This window comes from Asparagus officinalis, chromosome 1 (genome assembly GCF_001876935.1).
Source record: "Asparagus officinalis chromosome 1, Aspof.V1, whole genome shotgun sequence".
Classification (NCBI taxonomy): domain Eukaryota; kingdom Viridiplantae; phylum Streptophyta; class Magnoliopsida; order Asparagales; family Asparagaceae; genus Asparagus; species Asparagus officinalis.
In genome coordinates this window covers 4,877,277-4,902,253 of record NC_033794.1, presented here as the reverse complement: position 1 = coordinate 4,902,253, position 24,977 = coordinate 4,877,277, and the positions used below count along the sequence as shown (strand labels likewise).

At 32.6% G+C, this 24,977-nt stretch overlaps 1 protein-coding gene across 6 annotated transcripts in view; it reads left to right on the top strand.

The window, feature by feature from the left end:
* LOC109846860 (vesicle-fusing ATPase-like) overlaps positions 1-24,977 on the top strand; it is a 34,393-nt gene that overhangs the window by 435 nt on the left and 8,981 nt on the right. For 2 of the 6 annotated variants that reach the window (XM_020416103.1, XM_020416098.1), the window contains exons 2-8: positions 783-864; positions 967-1,017; positions 1,715-1,885; positions 10,918-10,983; positions 11,100-11,183; positions 11,337-11,433; positions 11,550-11,561. In XM_020416103.1, coding sequence (XP_020271692.1) covers positions 783-864; positions 967-1,017; positions 1,715-1,885; positions 10,918-10,983; positions 11,100-11,171 — 442 coding nt within the window. In that variant the 3' untranslated portion in view covers positions 11,172-11,183; positions 11,337-11,433; positions 11,550-11,561. Of the gene's footprint in view, positions 1-782; positions 865-966; positions 1,018-1,714; positions 1,886-10,917; positions 10,984-11,099; positions 11,184-11,336; positions 11,434-11,549; positions 11,692-11,902; positions 11,963-12,697; positions 12,794-12,879; positions 12,998-24,977 lie in introns of those variants that run through there. The other 4 variants (XM_020416109.1, XM_020416119.1, XM_020416114.1 and 1 more) reach the window with 4 other exon arrangements.

Sequence of the window (24,977 nt, the reverse complement as noted above, 5' to 3'; positions counted from 1 at the left end):
ATTTGTGTTTAAATTTTCTATTTTATTCTGAAAAAATATAAGTTTTTGCATCAGTGAAGTGATTCTAGCAGTCATATAGTTAGAAAAAGAAAGGAAAAGAGCACAATGGATCCAGATATGGGCGTCTTTATTGTTTTATACAGTATTTGATTCATTTCTATGCAAAATATGTACGCAATTGCTGTTTGATATTCTTGACAAAGGACAAATTTTGAAAACAGACCCCTTTGCAAAAATATTCTCAAAAAAAGACCCGTTTTCACTTTATTTTCAAAAAACGACCTAGTTTCAGCCTCAGGGCTGAAACTGGGTCGGTTTTTGGGAAAAAAGTTCTCAAACTTCACGGGAGTTGAACTCCCGTGAAGTTTTGTTATGTAAAAAAATTCATGGGAGTTCAACTCCCGTGAAGTTTGGGAACTATTTTCGCAAAAAACGACCAAGTTTCAGCCTCAGGTTTGAAATTAGGTTGTTTTTTGCGAATATTTTCAAAACGGGTCTTTTTTTGGGATTTTTTTTGCAAAGGGGTCAGTTTTCAAAATTTGCCCTCTTGGAAAATTCTCACTGCTATTTACAAGATTAATGACGGTCATATTAGTCTAAATCAATTCTATTCAATGGCGGCAAACGAAAGTTTCTACAGCAGATCAAATATCGCTTAGCAGTTTTTTTATTATTTTTTTTAACTTTTAAGCTCATTTGGGTCCTTGATGAATTTATTAATTTTTATTGGTTGTTATACTTCTATTTATCTTCTTATTGCCCATTATGATTTACGAAATCAGGTTTATCCTGCCAGATAATTTTGAACTGGCATTGCTTTCAGCGGAGTTAAAGTTTGTTAAAAAGGCTAATAGATCTGAAGAAGTGAGCTTTCTTGAGATGATTGAGAACTTATTTATATTATGATCTTATTTGATCTATTGAGTTCAATATTTTTCTGATGATATTACGACGTTTGCTCTGTAGATAGATGCTGTTGTTGTTGTTCAAAAGCTGCGAAAAAGATTTGCTGACCAGGTAAGGTAATGTCATGCATAATATGCTGCAAGAGTTTCTCTTTTGTTTGATTGCCTTTTTTGTTCTTTTTTTTTGGTTTTTTTGGGTGGGGTGGGGTGGGGGGGGGGTGTAGAATGCCTGTATGGGGTTTCTTCTCTAAGATGCAATTGGATTGCCGACTCCGGCCTCTTTCTGCAAGCCTGAAAGTATATGCAGGTTTGACTATACAAATGGAAGCTGCAAGGGTACCAGTGCACAAGCGTGAGAGAGTCTAGGAGAAACAAACCAAGCATTTTGTTTTTATTATGGTTCTTTGTTCGTTATATCCCATGGAAAAATAATACTGATGGAGGCAGAAACCTACTCTGAAAAGAATTCATGAGCTGACTAAACTGAAACAAAAATTTCAAGCTTTGTTTAGAAAGTTCATGAGAGGTCATTTTGTGAATATCTTGTGTACAGAAGTTTTTTCTTCTCCCAACTGAAGGTGCTTAGAACAACTGAAGGTGCTTAGAATTTGTTCTAGTTACTGACAGTAGTGTGTTGTCCTCTGTGGTGGTTCAAAATTTGCGCAGTTTTTCTCCATTACTTGCAGTCTTTTTGCCTTGTTAGGAGCTACTTTCTTTCGGATATTTGAAACTCAAATGTATATCTATGTACTTCCTTAACAAAGTTGTTATTGTCTTACTTATTACAGAGGTATTCACATGACATGCAGGTTGTGACAGTGGGTCAGAGAGTGTTATTTGAATTATGTGGAACAAACTATATCTTTACAGTTAATCAGGCTATGGTTGAAGGTGCTGATAAATCTAAAGGTTTGGAGAGAGGAAGTATTACTCCTGATACATACATTGTTTTTGAAACTATTCCAAATTCTGGGATTAAGGTACCATCTATTTTCTTTCTTTTTATTCACCATGTGGTGTTTCTTATCTTCTGGATTAATAGGTTGTTTTATCCCCCCTGCAAATTCTCTATTATTTTGTCTAAGAACGAAAATTAACAATTATTGTGGGATATAGTTCATAAAACCACATAGTTTGGTGAAAGAAAAATTAATTTCCATTTGGTTTGAATCAAGGAAACTATGTTAAAATCATGAATTATAACCCATTAAAATTGTGAACTTTTTGGTATAAATGATTAATATCATTGGTCTAAGTGAATGAAAATAGACAAATATCGTAGGTTATAGCCCATGAAATCACATATTTTGATATATTCTTTGTTAATCTCTATTGGGTGGAAAATAAGAAAATTTGATAAATTTTTTGGATTAGAACCCAAAAAATTTGTGAATTATAGGATACACATATTTATTTGCTATGGGGTCAACGAATGAAAATTGGAAAAAACTGTCGCTAACACATGAAAATTTAAAAAGAAAGAAAAATTAATTACCATTGGGTCGAAACAAATGAATATTAAAAAACACATGGGTTATAGCCCGTAAAATTCGCAATTTTGAAAATCATAGGTAATGACTCGCAAAAATCGTGAAATTTGAAGTACGTCTAATTAATTGGAATTAGGTCAAAACAAACAAAAACTGACGAACATGGTGGATTATAAACCATGAAAAATTGAGAATTGCTTAGTCATAGTTAATTGTCAATTGGGTAAAATAAACAATAATGGACAAAAATCGAGGAATATAGCCTATGGAAATCATAAATTTGAATTGCGAGAACTTATTTTTCGTTAGGTCAAGATGAAAAATTGACAAAAATCATTATTTATAGCTTATGAAAATCATGAATTTTGAAGCATGCATAATTAGTTACCATTGGGTCAAAATAAACGAAAATTGGCAAAACCGTAGGTAGCCCATGAAAATCTAGAAATTGAAAGTGCATATAATTACTTTCCATTAGGACGAAAGGAATCAAATTTGCTGTAACCATGGGTTATCCATAATTAATTTTGAATTTTGAAGTTGTTATAATTAGTTTCTATTAGGTTGAATGAATGGTAATATGCAACAATTGTGGGTTGTCCAAGATATCACGAATGTTGAAATTCACACTATTTATTGCCATTGGATCTAAATGAAGAAATATGGATAAAAATCATGGATAGCCACTAAAATTCAAGAAGTTTGAAGTATGCATATTTATTTGCAATTGGAGGAAGAACAAAAAATTAATAAAAATTGTGGGTCATAGTCCATGAAAATCGTGATTTTTGTGAAAAAAAACTTTAATTGCCATTGGCTTGAAACCAACAAAAATAGACTAAATTGATGAATTATAACCTATGAAAATTACAAACTTTGTGGGACGGACGATCAAGTGCATTGAGTTGGAACGAACGAAAATAAGCAAATATCGTGAGTTATAGCCCATAAAATCACAAATTTAAAAATATGCTTAATCATCATTGGGCCGAAACAAACTTAACTCGTGGGTTGAACCAATGAAAACCGTGAATTTTAAAGTACACGAACTTATTTGTCATTGGGCAAAAAACTAAATGAAAGTTAATAAAAATCATTTGCTATATCTAATAAAAATCATTTGCTATATCTAATAAAAATCACGAATTTTAAAGTATGCATGCTTGCTGTCATTGGGTTGAAACAAATGTTAAAGCACAAAAATCATGAGTTAATAATATATGAAATTGTGAATTTTGAAATGTATAAAAATGGACAATTCGTGGGTTAAAGCCTATGGAAGTCGTGAATGTTAAGGTATGCATACTTATTTGCCTTCAAGTCAAAAAAAGAGGATTGACAAAATAAGCTGGTCATAGCCCCATGAAAATTACAATTTTTCAAGAAAAAATTTAAACAAACAAAAATTAACAAGAATCCTAGTTATAGCATATTAATTTCATAAATTTTGAAAACTGTGGGTAATAACGTATGAAATTCGTGAAGTTTAAAGTATGCATAACTTGTCCTATCAGGCTAAAATGAACGAAAATTAGCAGAAATCTTGGGTTAAGTCGATGAGAATCACAAATTTTTAAATATGTTAAATTACTTGCCATTTTGAAGAAATGAAAAAATTACAAGAATCATGAGTTATAACTTTTTAAATTCGCCAATTTTGAAGTAGTCATAATTAATTGTCATATGTTTGAGTGAACAATAATGATAAAAAATCGTCGGTTATAGCCCATTATTCTTGAATGTTGAAGGTTGCACAGTTAATTGCTATTGTGTTGCAACGACCAAAAACGGAAAAAAGTCATGAACTGCCTATGAAAATCACAATTTTCGAAGCATAAATACATACTTTCCAATTGGTCGAATAGCGAAAATTGACAAAAATCATGGGTAACCTATGAAAATCGCAAATATTTGGGTACGCGTGATTTATTGCTATTAGGTCGGAACAAATAAAATTGAGCAAGTATCATGAGTTACAGCCCATAAAATCGAGAATTTTAAAATATGCTTAGTTAATTAATTGTCACCGGATCATAAATAATAAAAATGGACAAAAATCATGGGTTATAACCGATGACAATCATAAAATTTGAAGTATACATACTTATTTATCTTTGGGCCAAAATTAACAAAAATTGTGAAATTTGAAGTATACACATATCTATCATTAGGTCAAAATGAACGAAAATTAACAAAAAATGTAGGTTATAAACCAAAATGATCCATTTTGAAGTACACATTTGTTGTCATTGCGTAGAAAAATGAAAATGCACAAAAATCATGGGGTACGATCCATGTAATTGCGAATTTCGAAATGTACATTTCATTAATTGCTAGTTAGGTCGAAACAGAGAAGTGAACAAAATTTGTAGGTTGAACCCCATGAAAGTAGTGAAACTTTAAGGAATGCATTCACCTTTGTTAGAACAAAATTGGTCAAAAATCGTTAGTTATACCTTATGAAAATCACGATTTTTGAAAAAAACTTGATTACCATGAGATTGAAATGAATGAAAATGGACACAAATCGTGCTTATAGTTATAGCCCATGAATTTCGAGAATTTTGAAAATCATGGGTAATAACCAATGAATATCACAAATTTTAAAGTACACACAATTAGTTGACATCTAGTCGAAATGAACAAAATTGATAAAAATATTGGGTTGTAGCCCACAAATATTGCAAAATGTAAAATTTCCATTAGGACGAAAACAACCATAATCGCCAAAATTTCCATTGAGACGAAAAGTAGTCATAATTAATTGCGCCAGTGTCGAATGAACAATGATAGACAAAAAATGTGTGTTACAGTCCATAAAATCGTGAAAATTGAAGTATGCACAGTTAATTGCTATTGGGTTGAAAGGAGCAAAAATAGACAAAAATCATATATTGTCATCCGAGAAAATCACAAATTTTGCAGTTTGCATACCAGTAGATTGAATAATGAAATTGACAAAAATCATGGGTCATAGCCCATGAAAATTACGATTTTTGATAAAAGAAAACTTAATTGTCATTCACTTGAAACTAACGAAAATAGACTAAAACCATAAGTTATAACTCATGAACTCATGAAACTCGCGAATTTGTTTAATACACATACACATCATTAGTTGCCATTTGGTTTAATTGAACGAAAATGAGAAAATATTATGGGTTATAGGTTTTGAAATCTTGAATTTTAAAATATTCTTAGTTAATTTCCTTTGAGTTGAAACGAAAGAAATTGATAAAATTCGTGGAATTTTATTACTCAAGTTAACCATGAATTTTGAAGTATGTGTAAGTATTTGTCTTGGGCCAAAATGAAGGGAAATTAACGAAAATTGTGAATTTTTTAAGCATATGAAAATTCACAAATCTCGAAAATCATTGATAATAACACATGAAAATATAAAATTTTTATGTATGCATAATTGCCATTGGATAAAAAATGAACGATAATTGACAAAAATCATGGGTTAATATCTTGAAAATTTTAAGTAAATATAATTACTTGCCATTAGGACGAAATAAACAAAATTTGTCACTACCGTGGATTAGCCTTTCAAAATCATGAATTTACAATAATTAATTGCCATTGGGTCGAATGAACAATAATAGACAACTCGTGAATTATAGTCCATGAAAATTGGGATCAATAGAATTCTACACATTTAATTGCTATTGGTTCAAAATGAATACAAATGGACAAACATCGTGGACTATAGCCATGGAAATAACGAATTTTGAAGTACACATACTTATTTTCCATTGACTTCGCTCGAAGATTAAAAATTAACAAATATCATGGTTTATAACCCATAAAATCGAGTAGTTTAGTGAAAGAAAATTTAATTGCTATTGGGTCAATGCTAATGAAAATAGATTAAGATCGTGAAAATTATGAATTTTTTAGTAAATATGATTAATTTTTTGGGTCAAAACAAATGAGCAAATATTGTGGATTAGCCCATTAAATTGCAATTTTGAAATATGCTTAGTTAGTTATCATTGGGTGGAAAGGAACAAAAATCATGAGCAATAATTTATGAAAATCGTGAATTTTGAAAGTATGTACACTTACATGTCATTGCGTCAATCGAATGAAAACTAACAAAACTCGTGGGTCATATATATATATAGCTCAAAAAAATTGTTTGTTATTCCTCATGAACATTACGATTTTTTAGGAAAAAACTTAATTGTTATTGGATTGAATCAAATGATAATTGATACAAATTGTGGTTATAACCCTTGAATTATGCGAATTTTGAAAATCATGGATAATAGCCCATAAAAATTATGAATTTTTAAGTACGCATAATTAGCTGACATTTGGTCGAAACGAGTGAAATTGACAAAAATCGCGGGTTATATGTTATGGATATTGTGAATTTTGATGTATAATTCCTTGTCATTAGGATGAAAAGAACCAAAATTGCCAAAATCGTGTATTATAACTTATCAAAATCGCGAGATTGAAGTGGTCATAACTAATTGCAATTGTGTCGATTGAACGGTAATGGACAAAAATCATGGGTTATATGCTCATGAAGTCGCGAATATTGAAATTCGCACTATTAATTGCTATTGAGTTAAAACAAACAAAAGTGGACAGAAATTTTAGATTATCACCCTAGAAAATCATGAATTTTGAAGTACACATTGGTTACCCATTATGCTAGTAACAAAATTTGATAAAAATCGCGGGTTATGTCCCATGAAATCACGATTTTTAATAAAGAAAATTTAATTGTCATTTGTTCGAGACTAGCAAAATTGGAATAAACTCTTGTGTCATAAACTTATGATGCACGTGAATTTTTTTGGTACGCATGATTAATCAACATTGGGTTGAATCCAACAAAAACGATCAAATATCGTGGATTATAGCCCATGAAATCATGGATTTTGAAATATTCTTTGTTATTTTCCATTGGGTTGAACAAACAAAAATGGACAAAAATCGTGAGATATAACTCATGATAAGTGAGAATTTTTAAGTATACATACTTATTTATCTTCATCCATAGCAAATGAAAATTAAAAAAATGTGTGTTATAATTTGTTGCCTTTCGGTTGAAATAAGTGAAAATGCACAATAATTGCTGGTTATAACCCATAAAAATTGTGAATTTTGAAGTGTACACCTAATTTATAGCCATTACGTTGAAACATACAATAATGGATTAAAGCCTAATGAAAATCGTGAATTTGAAGGTACACATTCATGATTGCCATGTGGTCTGAAAATGAAAATTGACAAAAATTGTTTGTTGTAGTCCATGAAAAAGACCATTTTTGAAAGAAAACTTAATTGTTATTTAAGTCGAAACAAACAAAAGTTGAAAAATATGTTAGCCCATTGTAAATTTTCAAAATGGTGGATAACAGCACATAAAACTCCAAAAATTTGAAGTAGGCATAATTAATTGCCATCACATAAAGACAGAACAAAATTTGACCAAAATCGTGGGTTATATATAACCCACGAATATTGCGTTTTTTCATGAATGTATAATTCCTTACATTGGGACGGAGTAAACAAAACTTGTCACAATCATGGGTTATAACCATCAAAATTGAGAGTTTTGGAGTAGTCAAGATTGATTGCTATTGGATTGAATGAACAATAAATCCAAAGTCGTGGGTTATCGCCTATGAAAATCATGAACATTGAACTCTGATAATTAATTGCTATTTGGTCTCAACGAAAAAAATGGAAAAAATGGACTATACTTGTTTTCCATTGGCTAGAAGAACGAAAGTTGACAAAAATCATGAGTTATAACCCTTAAAAATTTCATAGTTTGGTGAAAAAAAATTTAATTGTCATGGGTCCGAAACTAACGAATGTAGACTAACATAATGGGTTATAACCCTTGAAAACTGTGAATTTTTTGTACACATGATTAATTGGTATTGGGACCAAACGAACGAAAATAAGCGAATATTGTGGGTTGTAGCCCATGATATCACAAATTTTGATTTATGCTTAGTTAATTGTTATTGGGTTGAAACAAACAAAAATGATAGAACTCATGGGCTTTAACCCATGAAAACCATGAATTATGAAGTACGTTTACTTATTTGTCATTGCATTGAAATGAATGAAAACTAAGAAAAACCATGGGATATAGTCTATGAAAATCATTGCTTATAGGCCATGAAAAACGTGATTTTTGAAGGAAAAAACTCAAATCTCATTGGGTTGAAATGGAAAAAAAAGTTGACACAAATCGTTGTTATAACCATGAATTTTGCGAAATTTGAAAATCGTGGGTATTAACCCGTAAAAATCGCGAATTTTGAAGTATGCATAAATAGTTGACATTTGGTCGAAAGGAACAAAAATTAACAAAAATCATGGGTAATGGCCCATGAATAAGTATGTATAATTACTTGCCATCGGGACAAAAATAACTAACATTGCCAAAATCATGGGTCATAACTTATAATCCATAAAATTGTGATAAAGTAGTCGTAATTAATTGCCATTATGTCAAATGAACGATAATAGAAGTTCATACAATTGTTATTGGGTTGAAATGAACAAATATGAACAAAAATCATAGACTATCACACATGAAAATTACAAATTTTGAAATATGCATACTTATTGTCCACGGGGTCAAACAACAAAAAATGAAGAAAATCATTGGTTATATAGCCATGAAAATAGTGATTTTTATGAAAGAAAATTTAATTGTCACTTACGAAGATAAACTAAAATCATGGGTTATAACTCATGATACTCGCAAATTTTTTAAGACATGCAATATTCTATGAAATCATTTTAATCCATGAAAATCACAAATTTTTTAGTATGCATGATTAACTAGCATGGAATAAAAATAATGAAATTGAGAAACTATTGTGGGTTATAAGCCCATGAGATTGCGGTATTTGAAATATGATTCTTAGTTAATTGCTACTTGGATCGATGCAAACAAAAAAGACAAAAAATGAGGGGTATAACAAGCGAAATTAACAAAAACTTGATTTTTTGAAGTACAAATAGTTGTTTGACATTGGGTCAAAATGAACCAAATTAATGGTTTATAGCCCACAAAAATTGTGAATTTTGATGTATACATAATTAGTTGTCATTGGGTCTAATAAATGATAATGCACAAAACTTGTGGGTTATAACTCATAAATATTGCGAATTTTGAATTGTATGCCTAATTTATTGTCATTTGGTCGAAATAGAAAAAAAGACATGTATTGTGGCTTATAGTCCACAAAAATTGTGAATTTTAAGTTATGCATGGTTATTTTCCATTGGATCAAAAAAACGTAAATTAATAAAAATCGTTTGCTGTAGCTCATGGAAATCACAATTTTTGAAGAAAGAAAAGTTAACTATCATTGGGTTGAAACAGATGGATATTGAAAAAAATCGTCGGTTATAGTCCAAGAAATTCATAAATTTTAAAAATCATGGGTGATAGCCCATGAAAATCGTGAACTTTGAAGTACGCATTATTAGCTACTATAGGGTTGAATCAGACAAAAATTGTCAAAAATCATGGGTTATAACCCATGAAAGTTGTGAATTTTTGAAGTATGTATAATTAGTTGCCACTAGGACAAAAGGAATAAAAATTGTATGTATAATTAGTTGCCACTAGGACAAAAGGAATAAAAATTGCCAATATCGTGGGCTAAAACTATCAAAACTGTAAATCACATATTTTTGAAATAGCCATAATTAATTGTCATTCAGCTGAATGAACAATAATGGACAAAATCATGGGTTACAACTTCCTGGACTTTATTTCTCTTCAATTTTGTCTCAACCAGAGCAAATAAAGAAAATCTAATATATACAAGAAATTTTCTAAAATCTTTCTATTTATGAGGGTTATCAAGTCCTTTAATATTCTAACATCCAAAATTAATCATCCAGGGTTAGAGAGAGGAGGTTTACCCCCAAGAAGTTCTCCTTCCCCTTTCAACTCCTCTTGAGACCTAATATTCCCCTTCGACCTGGCAGGCCTTCTCTAACAATATTCTCCCCAGGACCAAAATCATTTCTATATTTGATAAATACAGCAAAAGAATTAGCACCCAGGACACCATATCTTTGAGAAATATTAGCAGCTTTATCAGAACCTTCTTTTGTAGAAGACAAAGATTCCACTTACGTAGCTTTTGCTTTTATGTGCTCCCATCTTCCATTGATCATCTCCATTGCCAGAAACAACTTGCTCAGGCAAATTTTTAGGTGCCCCTACTTGCTTAGTTGGGAACTTGGGGCTTTTTTCACACATTTGTCAGCATTATGTCCGAAAATTGCACTCTTTACGTCTCTCAGAAATCCATTCATAGATTACCATCTGAACAAATTCCTTACCTCCTAAACTACAAAGAGTTATACTGTCAGGCAACTAGGGTGAAGCCTATATTTCCACACAAACTCTAGTAATTATGGCAAGCATTTGCAGTCATAATAAATGCTTTTCTGTTAATTGAGAATTGTGTTTCCTCACATTTGTTTTATTTGTATCTTCTAATTTTCTGAATCTACAGTCTAGGGGTTCAAGGCAGGATGGTACTGGAGTACATGACAGCATTGTGAATCAGCGTCTCACAAAGGTGTGCTTTTATTTGTGCAGTCAACTCAGCTGCAGACGTGCAGCTAGAACCCACTGAACATATTTTAGCTTCTTTTCTGTACATCTTATTAAAAACTAACCGAGATTGCATTTTAGATAGATAGTGTTGAGTCTTTAAACAACCGTGCTACTTATTGGAATGACCAATCGAAAGGATTTGTTGGATGAAGCCTTGTTAAGGTAATTCACTGCCCCTTATGGGTTGTATGATAAACTGTTAAACAATTTCAGTCTCACGCTGATAGATGTCTGGAGCAGTGTTCTAATACTTTGCTTCAGCATTAGGAATTTAATTCAATAAGCTTGTTCTCTTTCTGATTTGTTGTATTGTAGGAAAGCAATGCTATTAGGCCATGGTGAACTTATAATAGCTTGATGTCCGAGGCACTTCTCTTATATACCTTGGCAGCCCTATTCTGGAGCGATGCAGGTACACTCAAGTTGCTACTCGTATTTATTTTGTAAAATTCTAAACTCCTGTATATGTTATCTTCATAGATGCACCGTAACAGTTAGATGACCTCAGCTATTCTTCTGTATTACAAGCTTTTTGCAGACTAAATGGTATCAATGATTGTGGTGAGAGACGCAAGCATATCTATCAAAAAGCTATGCTACTCGTGGAGCAAGTTAAAGTGAGCAAAGGCAGCCCTGTTGTTACTTGCCTCTTGGAAAGTCCTGGTGCCTGGTAGGATCCACAATAGCTCTTTTCTTCACCTTAGTCTGTCTGTTGTTCATTCCTCTTATATCACCCTCCTGCATCCAGTGGTAAGAGGCAATGACAGCAATGACTCGTATTGATAGCGATTTCCCCAATGTCAAGATCATAAGTCCATATATTTTGTGCCACTTATGTTTTTTTTCTCCTTAACGATGAAACTTATTTTTTTCTATGGTAGATTTCTGCAGAATCCATGATTGGTCTCAGCGAAAACACTAAATGTGCACGAATTGTCAAGGTTTGTTGCAAATATTTTAGTGCATTTCCCGAATTCTTTTCTTGCTGTCTAGGAATATGGAAAAGCTCACATTGGGCATCCTTCTGACTAATGAATCTTATATTGGTGTCATGTTTCAAACTTTTAATCAACATAACTGGATTCAAATATTTGTATTATATGCATTAGGTTACCCTCAAAATATTTTTTTCGGTCTTTCTAGGAGGCATATTTTGGAAAACTGTATAAAACTCATCTTTTCCCTCTTTAAAGAATGCTATGACGTCACTATATCTCTTAACTCTATCCAAATATTAAGATGAGCAAAACATACACCTTTGTTTTCTCAAAATCTTTTATTTAAAGATGTTTTGACATTTTTACATTTTAAAGAAATATCTCAAAATTTTTAATTTCTTTTTGACATTTTTAATTGTAGATGTGACTTAGTTGTCTTTGCTTACAATCCTACTCATCCATTAAACAATCTAAGAGAACTAAAATATATATGAAAGTATTTATCTATTCTTTCAAATATTTAGATTTTTGTTGAGTGTGTATATTTATAAAATTTTAAGTAATCGACATATATAATCCAATACATATTTGGTGCTTTACGTTTATTCATTAACCATCCAATTTTTTCATGTTCTATTATATTGATCATGTATTATTCTTTTTGCTAGAGTACTATATATTTATGTTCTTATTTCCTTCTTTTCACTATATCCTATTTGAATAACTATTTCATGGCAGTGTCCGAAGTGATCGCTTCTTTTCAATCCTAATGTAGACCTTTGAGGATGCTTACAGATTCCAGTAAAGCATTATAGTCCTTGATGACATTGAAAGGTAGTCCTTAGAGCTCCTAACTTCTTAGTTTTGATTATTTACAATTATGTACAATATTCATCATGTTCTTCTGGTGGAAATTTTAGGACTTGTTTGGCAACTGCTCAAAATGTGGCTAGGTTTGGCCCTAGTCCCTTTTTGGGGAGAAAAGTGTTTGGCAAAACTTAGACTAAGATTGACCCAACCCTCTAAATTAGTTCTTTTGTAGACCATGCCCGCCTTAGTTTACAAAAGGCCTAGTTTAGAATAAAACCGGGTTAGGTTATCCCGACTCTATGATGTTTGTGCGCATGTGTTTATGCCTAGAAATTTTCATGTTTTTATGAGATGTAACATACAAATTTTGTCCATTTTCATTCATTTCAATTCAAGGATTTTTTTTTTGCAAAGTCCAAAATTTACTATTTTATGAATTATAACCAACAATTTTGGCCGTTTTAGTTGTTTTAGCCATTGATAAATAAGTTTGTGAAGTCCAAAATTCACGATTTCATGAGCTATGACATACGATATTCGGCCATTTTAAGTCGTTATGACCAATTGGCAAATTATTTTATGGTGATCAAAATTTAAAATTTCGTGAGCTATAATCCATGATTTTCGACCATATTTTGTTCACGATTTCGTAAGCTGTAACTTACAATTTTTAGTCGTTTCGACCTATTGGAAAATAATTTCATAGAGTCCAAAATTCATGTTTTCATGAGCTATAATTCACGATTTTTTATCATTTTCATTCATTTTGACCGAAGAAAAACATTCGCGGAGTTCAAAATTCACGATTTCATGAGTACAACTCATGATTTTTGGCTATATTTAGTCGTTTCGTTTTGACTCATTGGTAAATAATTTCGCGGAGGCTAAAGTTCACTAAAACATGAGGTAACCTACGATTTTTTTAGTAGTATCAACCTATTGACAAATAATTTTGCGGAATTTAAAATTCATGATTTCACGAAATTACAACTCACATTAGCAAGTAATTTCAGGGAGGTCAAAGTTCACGAAGTCATGAGCTAACTCATGATTTTTTGGCAATTTTAATTTTTTTGACCCAAGGGAAAAAAATTTGCGAAGTTTCGCGAAGATCAAAATTCCCAATTTAATTAGCAATAATCCACGATTTTTGACCACTTTAAGTCATTTTGATCCATTGACAAATAGTTTTGCATGAGTTCGTGAATTATAACCATGATTTTTGATCATTTTAGTTGTTTGATCCATAGATAGAATTTCGCGGTTGTCAAATTTAACGATTTCATGAGCTATCACCCATGATTTTTGATAATTTTTATTCGTTTCGACCAATTAGCAAATATTTTAGTGGTTGCTAGAATTCACCTTTTCATAAGTTATAACCCATAATTTTTAGCCATTTTAGTCGTTTCGACCCGTTGACAAATAATTTCGTGGATGCTAACGTTCATGAATTATGAGCTGAAATTTATGATTTTTGGCAATTTCTAATTTCGACACATTGACAAATAATTTCGCGGAGTCTAAAATTTAATATTTCATGTGCTATAACTTATAATTTTTTGGCCATTTTAAGTCATTTTGACCGATTGACGAATAATTCGCGATGGTCAAAATTCATGTTTTTATGAGCTATATCCCATTAATTTTGTCGATTTTCGTTCATTTCGAACCAAGGGATAAATTTTTGTTGAGTCTAAAATTCACAATTTCATGATCCATAACCCATGGTTTTTGACCATTTTTAGTCGTTTCGACCTATTGTTAAATAATTTTTCGGAAGCTCAAATTCACATTTTTCATGAGTTATAAAATTTTAACTATTTCTGTTCGGTTAAACCCATTGGCAAATAATTTTTCGGTGGCCAAAATTCATAATTCGTGAGCAATAAATCATAATTTTTGGTTATTTTATTCATTTCAACCTATTTGTAAATAATGTTGTGAAGTCCAAATTTTAGGAATTTATGAGCTATAAATAACCCATGATTTTTGGTCATTTTTAATCATTTCGACCCTTTGGCAAATAATTTTGCGGACTCTAAAATTCATAGTTTCATGAACTATAACTCACGATTTTTTAACATTTTAAGTTGTTTCGATCCATTAACATAATTTCGCGGTGACAAAAATTCACGATTTCGTGAGCTATAATCCATGATTTTTGACCAATTTTAGCGGTTTCGACCAATTAGTACAACATTTTGCTGTTGCAAAAATTCTCTTTTTTATGAGATGTAACTCACTATTTTTTGTAAAATTTAGTTGTTTCGACCCATTGGCAAAAAATTGTGGTTGCCAAAATTCACGATTTTGCAAGCTATTAGCTATGATTTTTGGCTATTTTCGGTTGTTTCGACCATTGTCAATTAATTTCGCGGAGGCTAAAATTCATGAATTCTTAAGCAACTTTTGGTCATTTTTTGTCGTTTCAACCTATTGATAAAAAGAATTTGTGGAGTTCGAAATTCACGATTTTAATGAGCTTTGATCCATAAAATTTGTCTATTTTAAGTCGTTTCGAACCATTGGCAAATAATTTCACGATTGCCAAAGTTCATATTTTTATGAGCTATAACACGATTTTTGTCCATTTTTTGTTCATTTCGACCTCATGGAAAACATTTCGCAGGGTCCAAAATTCATGATTTCATAAGTTATAATCCACGATTTGTTGCCATTATAGTCGTTTCCACCAATTGACAAATAGTTTTACGAAGGCCAAATTTACGAATTCATGAGCTATTACTCATATTTTTTTCTTTTTTAGTCATTTTGACCAATTGACAAATAATTTCGTATTGGGTAAATTCACGATTTCGTGAGTTATTCATGATTTTTTTATCTTTTTCAGTCGTTTCGACTAATTGCATAAATAATTTTGCGATAGCCAAATTTTATAATTTCGTGAGCTATGAAGCATAATATTTGACCATTTTTAACCGTTTCCACTTATTGGATAAATAATTTCCCGGTGGCTAAAATTCCCGAAATTCATGAGCTATAATCCATTATTATTTACCCATTTTTAGTCATTTCGACCCATTTGCAAAGAATTTTGGTGGTTGTCAAAATTCATGATTTCATGAGCTATAACCCATGATTTTTTTGCAATTTTTAGTCGTTTTAACCGATTGGCAAATAATTTTGCTGATGTCAAAATTCACAAATATATGACCTATAACCTGTTATTTATGGCCATTTTTAATTAGTTCGACCTATTAAGAAATAATTTTGTGAAGGTCAAAATTCATGTTCTAATGAGCTATAATTCATGATTTTTGATTGTTTTTATTCATTTAAACCCATTAGCGAATAATTTTTTGGCGGTCAAAATTTTCTGACAGTCACTCCAGAATAAGGAGATGGGCGTTCGTGAGCTATAACTTATGATTTTTGGCGATTTTTACTCTTCTTGACCATTTATAAATAATTTTGCGAAGTCGCAAATTTAGGAATTCATGAACTACAACCCTTGATTTTTGGTCATTTTAGTTGTTTTAGACTTATTGGTAAATAATTTCGGGAAGTTTAAAATTCACGATTCAGTAAGCTATAACTAACGATATAGTTTTGACCCACTGTCAAAGAATTTCACGGTGGCCAAATTTCACGATTTCATGAGATATAGCTGATGTTTTTTAATTACTTTTTAATTGTTTCGTTCTTTTGGCAAATAATTTCGTGGCTATCAAAATACTCGATTTCCTAAGTTATGACCCACAGTTTTTGGCCATTTTTAGTCGTTTCGTCCTATTGACAAATAATTTTGTGGAGATCAAAATTCAAGAATTCATAAGCTCGACTTAGGATTTTTGTGGAGTTCAAATTTCATGATTTCATGAACTATAAGCTATGATTTTCGCCATTTTTTATTGTTTCTATTCATTGGTAAATACTTTCACGGAGGCCGCATTTTACGAATTCATAAGTTACGTAACTCATTGTTTTGTCATTTTAATTGTTTTGACCCATTAGTAAATAATTTTGGGGAATCCAAAATCTATGATTTTATGCGCTATAACCCACGATTTTTTGCTATTTTAAGTCGTTTCGATCCATTAGCAAATAATTTTTTGGATGGCCAAAAAAATTACTATTGCGTGAGCTATATCCCTTAATTTTTAAAGCATTTTAGTCGTTTCGACCCAGTGGTAAAGAATTTTGCAGTGGCTAATTTTCACGATTTTTTGAGCTATAACTCATAAATTTTAGCAAATTTTGGGCATTTTGATCCTTTGGTAAATAATTGAGGTTGTCAAAATTCATAATTTCGTGAGTTATAACCTAAAATTTTTGGTCATTTTTGTCGTGTCGAATTATTGGCAAGTTATTTTGAAGAGTCTAAAATTAACCATTTCTTGAGTTATAACCCATGATTTTTTGCTATTTTAGTTGTTTAGACCCATTAGCAAAAATTTCTGGGTGGTCAAAATTCTCGATTTTGCATGCTATAACTCATGATTTTTGATAATTTTTAATCGTTTTGACCAATTGGATAAATAGTTTTGTGAGTTGAAAATTCAAGTTTTAATGAGTTATAATCCACGATATTTTTCCACATTCACTTATTTCGACCTAAGGGAAAAAAATTTACAGAGTCCAAAATTTACGATTTCATGAGCTATGTAACCCATGATTTTTGACAATTTATAGTAGTTTCAACCTATTGATACATAATTTTTCGGAGGCCAAAATTCACGTTTTCATGAGCTATAACCCATGATTTTTGGCCAAAATTCATGCTTTCTATAACCTTGTTATTATTTTGGCTATTTAGTATTTAACTATACATGGTTTATTATGGATTTAAGATTGCTATCTTTTTTTGGGCAAATTTATATGAATTTAATTCATATTTTTATGAATTATTATAGTTAAATAATTTAAAAAATAGCCAAACGCCTAGGCGTTTAGGCGCTAGGTGCTGGATCAAGCGCCTAATCCGCCTAGTGCATTCTGTAACATTGGTTTGGACTCATTGGCGAATAAATTCGCGAAGACTAAAATTCATAATTTAGTGAGGTATGACCTACGATTCTTGGACATTTTTAGTAACTGTCCCACTGAAAAGTAATTTCGCGACAGTCAAAATTCACATTTTCATGAGCAAATGATTTTGCATTGGTCATATTTCACGATTTCGTAAGTTATAACCCTTGATTTTTTTTTCAATTTTAGTCGTTTCGACCTATTGACAAATAATTTAATGGGGACTAAAATTCATTAATTCTTAAGCTATAACCCATGATTTCTAGATATTTTTAGTTATTTTGATCTATTAGTAAATAATTTCGTGGGGTTTAAAATTTAAGATTTCATGAGGTATAACCCATAATTTTTGGCCATTTTGAGTCATTTTGACCAATTGGCAAATAACTTCACGATGGCCAAAAATTCATGTTTTCATAAGCTAAAGCCCATGTTTTTTGGTCATTTTTTGTCGTTTTGACACATTTGTTGATAATTTTACGAAGGTGAAAAATCATAATTTATTAGCTTTGACACATTCGTAGTTTCGACCCATTGACTAACAGTTTCGCGCATGTAAAAATTCAGGAATTAATGAGCTATAACCTACGAATTTTTACTATGTTTAGACGTTTCGAACCATTGGTAAAAACTTTTGCGGAGTAAAAAATTAACGATTTTATAAGCTGTAACCTACAAGTTTTGTTACTATTTTTCGTTGTTTTGACCAATTAGCAAAGAATTTTGTGATGGTCAAAATTTACGTTTTCATGAGCTATATTCCCCGATTTTTTGTACTTTTTAGTCGTTTCCACCCATTGGCAAATAACTTCGCGGAGGTCAAAATTCACGATTTTGTGAGCTATAACCTATGATTTTTAGCCATTTTTAGTTGTTTCGATCTATTGACAGAAAATTTCACAATTGCCAAAATTCACGAGTTTGTAAATTATAACCTATGATTTTTGGCCATTTTTAGTTGTTTCGACCAGTTGGATAAATAATTTCTCGGCTTTCAAAATTCACAATTTTGTGAGTTATAATCCATAATTTTTTATTATTTTTAGTTGTTTCAACCAATTAGCAAATAACTTTGTGGAGTTCAAAATTTATATTTTCGTGAGTTATAGCCCACGATTTTTGTCTTCGACCTAAGGGAAAATCTTTAAGGAGTCCAAAATTTACTATTTCATGAATTATAACTCACTATTTTGGCCATTTCCAATGATTTCGACTCATTGAGAATTAATTTTGTGGATGTCAATATTCATGTTTTCTTGAGCTATAATTCATGATCATTTAGACAAATTACAATAATTTCGCATGGCCAAAATTCATGATTTCTCGAGCTATAACTCATCATTTTTGGCCATTTCTATTCATTTTTGTTTCGGGTCTTTTGAATTATAATTGGCTCGGATTACAACTCGAAAGAAACTGCAAAGAAACAAAAAAATTTATATTAAACCGGGTCCTTTTCTATGTGTCGGTAGAGCGTCGATCTTGTACTTTATTGACGGTCCGAACGATTAACGATAGGTCTTTCACTGATTGATAATCTCTGATCTCTCTGTAGATGTTGAAGTCTTCTCTAGATGAAGAGATACTAAGTATTGAAGTGGCTAAAATTCGAGATGGTTGATTAAAAACTAAGTCTAGTAGATACAAGTGCCCCAAAATGAACAATCTCCCCTCCTCTTATAGGCTGAGAGAGACGGAGTTCGTAGCTATTAAATGTAGATTAAGTAGCTATTAGCTTAGGAGATAATGGGGAGGATTCGTTTCCTCAAAAATAGCTTTTGAAACGGTCAATAGTGAGGTCCGCCAATAACGGTCAGCGAAAAAGCTTGCTATGCCGTCGTGTGCGAAGTTTTCCTAGTGATCGTGGGAGATCCACTTTCTTTAAGGTGTAGATGACGTGGCCCACGTGGGTCTCCTTGGGTGAAGTTTGCATAATGCTATGAGGCGGACTTCGCCGATAAGCTTGGATTTGACTCAAAATCCTAGCTTGAGCACGTCGTTTGCCTCGACCGACTTGAGGACACCTTTCAACTCGATCTAGAGTCTGATTTGAGAATTGACTCGGCCCTAACCACTCTTTGACTTGGATGAGTTGGGCCATAGTCTATCATGTAGTCAAGTTCGCATGCAACTTGAGCGAACTTCGCTGTAGCCTATCATGGCTTGTATTTGAGCCAATCTGAAGTATTTAACCCATGGGCGTTCACTTCTTAAATTCAAATTGTGCATTAGCTTAGGGGAAAGTATATTTTAGCCATCTACAATTTCGACCAATTAGCAAATAATTTCGCGAGGCCTAAATTTATGATTTCATGAGCTATAATCACGATTTTTTGCCATGTTTAGTTGTTTTGACCTATTAGCAAATAATTTCATACTGTCCAAAATTAATGAATTCATGAGCTATAACATATGATTATTTACCATTTGTAGTTCCTTCGACCCTTTGGTGAATGGTTGCGCAAAGTCTAAATTCATGAAAAAAATTTCATGAGTTATAATCATAGTTACACAACATGAGGTACATAGCGGGTCACGATATAATTCATGAGCTATAATCAGTACGCAAGTTCAGTTAGTGGTATGTTGTAAATTTTTTTCCAGGTGCGCTTAAAGTTTTTCCAAAGTACATAGTAGAAAACTAGAAAGCTAATTATGAATTTTAATATTTTTTTCATATAAAATACTTAAATACTTCTTTTTGATGGAGTTTGTTTCTTTATTTTGTTTTTTTTCGCAGAGCTTGTCTTAGGATCATGGTTTCGTTTTACATTTAATTAACATATATATTTAGTTACGGTAAAGTCATTAGTTCATATACTCTATTGTGTCTCTCTCTTTACTTAATTGCACACATTGCATTGCATCTTACCCACGTGCACTTTAAAGAGGCTTTACATCTAGCATAATTGTAAGCAGTGCGCCAATTTTGAGGAAACAGTTCATGTATCGGGGGAAATCTGTTCACAAATGTACATGGAATCGGTTCGCAGGAGTGTAGGCAATAAAAATTGCCTTTACACAAGAGAGCTCAAACCTTGCCTATTTGAGTTTGTCTGCATTCAAGAGGCCAAGCCAAAGCTCGCATGTTTGCTTGACTTGCTAGCACAAGTCAAGCTTGCCTGCATTTAAGAGGCCAAGCCATGCTCATCTGCACGAGCTAAACCTCGTCTGTTTGAGTTCGCTTGTGTGCTAAAAGCAAGCAAAGCTCGCCTACACGAGCCGAACCTCGCCTGTTTGCTTGACTCGCCAACATGAGTCAAGCTTGCCTGATTATCGAGCTCGACAGCACGAGCTCGACCTCGCTTGAATGCCTTACTCGCTCACACGCTCGAGGGGCACACCAGCCGACCCTGCCTGTTCGCCAAGCTCGCCTGAATGTTCAAGCAGCTCTCAAGCTCGCTTGCAAGCTCGTCAGCCCTACCTGAACAGTGCAAGCGACTGCTTGCTTGTGGGAGTGGGCCCACCCACTTCCCACGTCCTGGGTAATGACGCATGGCTCTCATCACCCCTATAATGATCACATTCCATAACTATAAGGGGAGTATGCTACTCCTTACTCCTATTAGTGGTCACATCTCACAAATCAATGGATGACCCATGTCTTGCCTTGCCTATTTATGTGCCTCCTTTGGCAACGTTAAATAAAGGGGGGGGGATCATTTGGAGACTTTCTCTTAAGCTGGATCATTTGGAGACTTTCTCTTAAGGCTGGTCTTGTGTCTTGCTCTTGGCTGGTGATTAGACTCTACAAGCAGAGGCCTCCATTGGCTTGTTTGGTTGAACATTCTTGGTTATAAGCTTGGATTGTTGAAATAGACTTAATCTGAACTCTCAGATTTGAGGCTCATTAGCTCTCTTCAAACTCTTGCATTGTAGCCCTTTCTAAGTTTTCGGCCTTGATACTCATCAAGCTCGGGTATAATCGAACTCAATCATACAAGAGCTTCTACTACGTACTGAAGCTCAACCGCAATTTCGATCGAATAGTCCAAGGGAAGCAAATTCAACGTAAGCATTCGAGGGAGACATCCTATCACTGCCGAAGAATCCACGTTAAACAAGAAGAGCATTCTCTTCGCTTCTGTTGTAATTTTAATTTCTTGATTTGTAATAAGTCATTCTTATTAATACAAATCCCCTCCCTTTCAGAAGGAATCAATTTTTACTCCCCTACAAGGAACTGTACGACCGTTCGAGAAATTGTACGACCGATCGAAGGGGGTCCAGGGAATCGTGGAACAATGGTTATAACCCATTATTATTTACCATTGTTATTCACTTTGACTTTTTGGCAAATAATTTCACTATGGTTAAATTTCGAGTGCTATAACCTATAATTTTAGAGAATTTTTACTTGTTTCAACCCATTATCAAATAATCTTTTAGTTGCTAAAAGTCACGTTGTCGTGAGCTATAATCTACGATATTTGGCAATTTTTAGTTTTGATTCATTGGCAAATAATTTCACGGAATCCAAAATTCATGATTTCTTGAGCCATAACCTACGATTTTTATCCATTTGTGTTCATTTCGACCTTGGGAAAAAATTGTTGAAAATAAAATTCATGATTTCATGAGCGACAACCCATGATTTGGCCATTTTTTAGTTGTTTCGACATATTGGTAAATAATTTTGCAGAGGCTGAATTCACAATTTCAAGTGCAATAACCCACGATTTTTGGCCATTTGTAGTCGTTTCAGCACATTGACAATAATTTCGTGAAGGCAAAAATTTCACGAATTCATGACCTATAAATATTTGCTATTTTTTGTCATTTCCACTCATTAGGAAATAATTTCTTGTAGTCTAAAATTAACGATTTTATAAGCTTTAACCTATAATTATTTACCATTTTTAATCGTTTCAACCTATTGGTTAATAATTCTGCAGCGTCCAAAATTCACAAATTCATGAGCAAACCTACAACTTTTTGCATTTTGGTCGTTTCGGTCTATTGGCAAATAATTTCACGGTGGCAAAAATTCATGATTTCGTGAGCTATAACCCATTATTTTTTACCATTTTTAGTCATTTCGAATAACTGGATAAATAATTTTGGGGTGCCGAAAATTCACAATTTCATGAGCTATAACTCATTTTTAGTCGTTCGACTCATTAGAAAATAATTTCGTAGTGACCAAAATTCGTGATTTGGTGGGATAAAAACCCATGTTTTTTGGCCAAAATTCATGTTTTCACGAGCAATAACCCATATTTTTTTGTCAATTTTCATCCATTTCGACCCTAGGGAAAAAATTTCGCAGAGTCCATAATTCATAATTTTATGAAATATAACCCATAATTTTTTGAAAATTTTAGTCGTTTCAACCCATTGACAAAAAATTATGTGGTGAGCAAAATTCATGTTTCAATGAGATATAACCCACGATTTTGACCTTTTTTTTTATTTAGGCCCATTGGTAAATAATTTTACGAATATCCAAATTCATGATTTAGTAGGCTATGACCCACGATTTTTGGTCATTTTTAGTTGTTTCAACCCACTAGAAAATAATTTCATAAATACTAAAATTCATTTTTTATGGGCCACAACCAACGGTTTTTATCTATTTTCGTTCATTTTGACTTGAGGGAAAAAGCTTTGCAAAGATGAAAATTCACGATTTCATGAGCTATAAGTCCCATTTTCGATCATTTTTAGTCGTTTCAACCAAATTGCAAATAATTTCTCAAAGTTCCAAATTCATGATTTTTTGAGTTATATCTGACGTTATTTTTGGCTAGTTTTACTAGTTTCGATCCATTGTGAAATAATTTTGTGGTGGCCAAAATTTACTATTTCTAAGCTATAACTTACGATTTTTTATCATCTTCTATCGTTTCCACCCATTAGCGAATAATTTCGCCGTTGTTAAAAATTCAGGATTTCTTGAGCTATAACCTATGATTTTCGACCATTACAATCGTTCCGACACTTAGGCAAATAATTTCGCAAAGGCTAAAATTCACGATTTCATGAGTTATAACCTACAATTATCGGTTATTTTAGTCCTTCCGACACTTCGGCAAATAATTTTGCGATTACCAAAATTTATGATTTCAAGAGTTATAACCTACGATTATCGGCTATTTTTAGTCCTTCCGACACTTTAGCAAATAATTTTACGGATGCCAAAATTTACCATTTTTAGTCCTTCCGATAGTTTGGCAAATTTCCCGGATGCCAAAGTTCACGATTTCATGATTTATAACCCACGATTTTTTAGCATAATCGTTACAACCCCTTGGAAAATAAATTTGCGGAAGCTGAAATTCATGTTTTCAAGACCTATAATTCACGATTATCGGCCATTTTTATTCGTTTAGACCCATTAGTAAATAATTCAGCGGAGATCGAAATTCACGATTTAGTAAGCTATAACCCACGATTTTTTGTCAGTTTAGCTTGTTTCGATCCATTGGCAAATAATTTCACGGTGGCTAAAATTTACGATTTCGTGAGCTATAACTAGGGGTGCAAAATGGTACGGATTTATCCGGACCGATCGTAACCGTATCCGTTTAGAAAGCGAATATGGTTGGGAAATATTTAAACCGGTTGGATATGGTTTCGGATACGGTTATCGAGTCGAAATTGCGGATACGGTTCGGATATCTGGATATTTGAAATGGGCCATGTATAATACTTGTATTGGGTCTGTATTGGGTCGGGTTTATAACATATATCCGCAACCCGACCCAAATTCAACTCAAACACAACTTCAAACCCTAATTTTTATCTTTCCAAACCCCACCCCCACTCACCCAGCCTCCACCAGCCCCTGAGCTCCGCCTCCGCTGCCGAGCTCCGCCTCCCGCTCCGCCTCATCTTGATGCTCCGCCTCCGCCTCTTCAAGAAGTCCGCGGCCGCCTCATCTTGATCGACGCGACGATGACGCGACGACGACGTCCAACCTCCTCGTCTCCTCCTCAATTTGGTGTATCACTAAGGTGAATTCTAATTGTTGATAAAAGCCCTAATTTTTAGCATTTGTTGACTGAATTAAAAAATCGTAATTTATTTGATAAAAATCCCTAACCTATTAGTTCTAATTGTTTTATGTTGCATATATAATTGTAATTTGCATCATTATATTTTTTTGTTTGATTAAGTTTATAAATTTCAATGAATAGGTATTAGAATCATGTAATTTGCATCATTATATTTTTTTGTTTGATTAAGTTTATAAATTTCAATGAATAGGTATTAG